General features: G+C 42.3%; 1 protein-coding gene across 1 annotated transcript in view; it reads left to right on the top strand.

Annotated features, from left to right (window-relative positions):
• The window catches only part of idh3a (isocitrate dehydrogenase 3 (NAD+) alpha), a 13,058-nt gene that overhangs the window by 8,531 nt on the left and 2,668 nt on the right, over positions 1 to 1,859 (top strand). Inside the window, exons 6-9 of the mRNA XM_015392835.1 lie at positions 110 to 243; positions 323 to 425; positions 559 to 623; positions 695 to 779. Of these exons, the coding sequence (XP_015248321.1) occupies positions 110 to 243; positions 323 to 425; positions 559 to 623; positions 695 to 779 (387 nt within the window). The remainder of the gene's footprint in view (positions 1 to 109; positions 244 to 322; positions 426 to 558; positions 624 to 694; positions 780 to 1,859) is intronic.

A 1,859-nucleotide genomic window follows, 5' to 3' on the forward strand; every position in this document is an offset into this window, starting at 1 on the left:
GATCTCTCTGCTGCCGTCAGACGTTCAGATTCATGTCGTCTCATCAATCCTCTGCTTCCTCTGGATGCAGCAGGCCAAGTTTAACATTTCTCTGGTGTCGTTGCCTCAGATTGTTGACGGCGTCGTTCAGAGCATCAAGCTGATCACGGAAAACGCCAGCACACGCATCGCAGAGTACGCCTTCGAATACGCCCGAAACAACCAGAGAAGCAGCGTGACGGCCGTCCACAAAGCCAACATCATGTGAGAGCTTCCGCCCTGCAGACCGTCTCCCTCTGAGGAGAACCAGGCAGCTTGATGGAGATGTGATTTCTCTCTGCAGGCGGATGTCAGACGGTCTGTTCCTGAGGAAGTGCAGGGAGGTGGCGGAGAACTACAAGGACATCAAGTTTACAGAGATGTACCTGGACACCGTGTGTCTTAATGTGAGTTTGACAGTTTTTCATAAACTCCATCGGCTGCTCTGATGGAGACGTTTTCCGGGTCTAAGGGAATCTGATGGTTCTGGCGAAGCTGCCGCATATCTTCCTCATCTTCTGCTTCCTTCTCTGCTTCCAGATGGTTCAGGATCCAACCCAGTTTGACGTTCTGGTCATGCCCAACCTGTACGGCGACATCCTCAGGTCAGTGCCAGTCAGACGGCTAGCAGCCAATCGGAAGCCTGGGATTCTGACATCATGTGACTCTGTTTCAGTGACCTGTGTGCCGGTCTGATCGGAGGACTCGGCGTCACTCCCAGCGGGAACATCGGCGCCAACGGAGTGGCCATCTTTGAATCGGTGAGAGACTACAGCTGAACGCTGACGAGAGATGTTGGGTGATATCGCCATGACAACATCAGGGTTAGATACAGCAGCTCAGATCCAGTCTGGGTTTAACTCAGGGATTTAATTGTGACCAAGACCCACCGAGTATCGGTGGTTTTAGCTGATAGTTGCTGTTACTTCCTGGATATTAGCGGTTATGGAGGACCAGCTCTACCACATTTAAAAATAAATACAGAAATAAATAAATGCTCAATAAATAAATATGCAGACAATTAATTGCCCCTAAAAATACAATAAACAAATAAATGTAGGTAGAAATTAAGTTATACAGTGAGACATTAATGTGTATATATCTCTTTTAATTAGCTTATTTATTTATTTTTTGTCCATTATATTTATTTATTAACTTCTTATTTTTTTAAGTATTTATTTCTGTGCATGTTATAATATTTATCATCTCTTTTATTCTTACTTTGTATGTTTTTACCCTCAGATTTCAGCTCTCGAAAACTGACAAACTCAGCGATAGAGTTGATCCCTTCCTACTGTCATCTGAACCCCGACCCCTTTACAGGGGAACAGAACAAGTTGCCTGTTTAGCCAGGTCAACAATTCCATTTAAACTGGTTATTAGCCGTTTAACCTGGTTATTAGTCAATTCAACTGGTTATTAGTCAATTAAACCGGTTATTAGCCAATTCAATTGGTTATTAGTCAATTAAACCGGTTATTAGCCAATTAACCTGGTTATTAGCCGTTTAACCTGGTTATTAGCCGTTTAACCTGGTTATTAGTCAATTAAACTGGTTAGTAGACAATTAACCTGGTTAATAGCCAATTAACCTGGTTATTAGCCAATTAACCTGGTTATTAGCCAATTAAACTGGTTATTAGCCGTTTAACCTGGTTATTAGCCGTTTAACCTGGTTATTAGTCAATTAAACCGGTTATTAGCCAATTCAATTGGTTATTAGTCAATTAAACCGGTTATTAGCCAATTAACCTGGTTATTAGCCAATTAAACTGGTTATTAGCCGTTTAACCTGGTTATTAGTCAATTAAACCGGTTATTAGCCAATTAACCTGGTTATT

The sequence above is a fragment of the Cyprinodon variegatus genome, unplaced genomic scaffold (assembly GCF_000732505.1).
Source record: "Cyprinodon variegatus isolate N-32 unplaced genomic scaffold, C_variegatus-1.0 Scaffold609, whole genome shotgun sequence".
Lineage (NCBI taxonomy): Eukaryota > Metazoa > Chordata > Actinopteri > Cyprinodontiformes > Cyprinodontidae > Cyprinodon > Cyprinodon variegatus.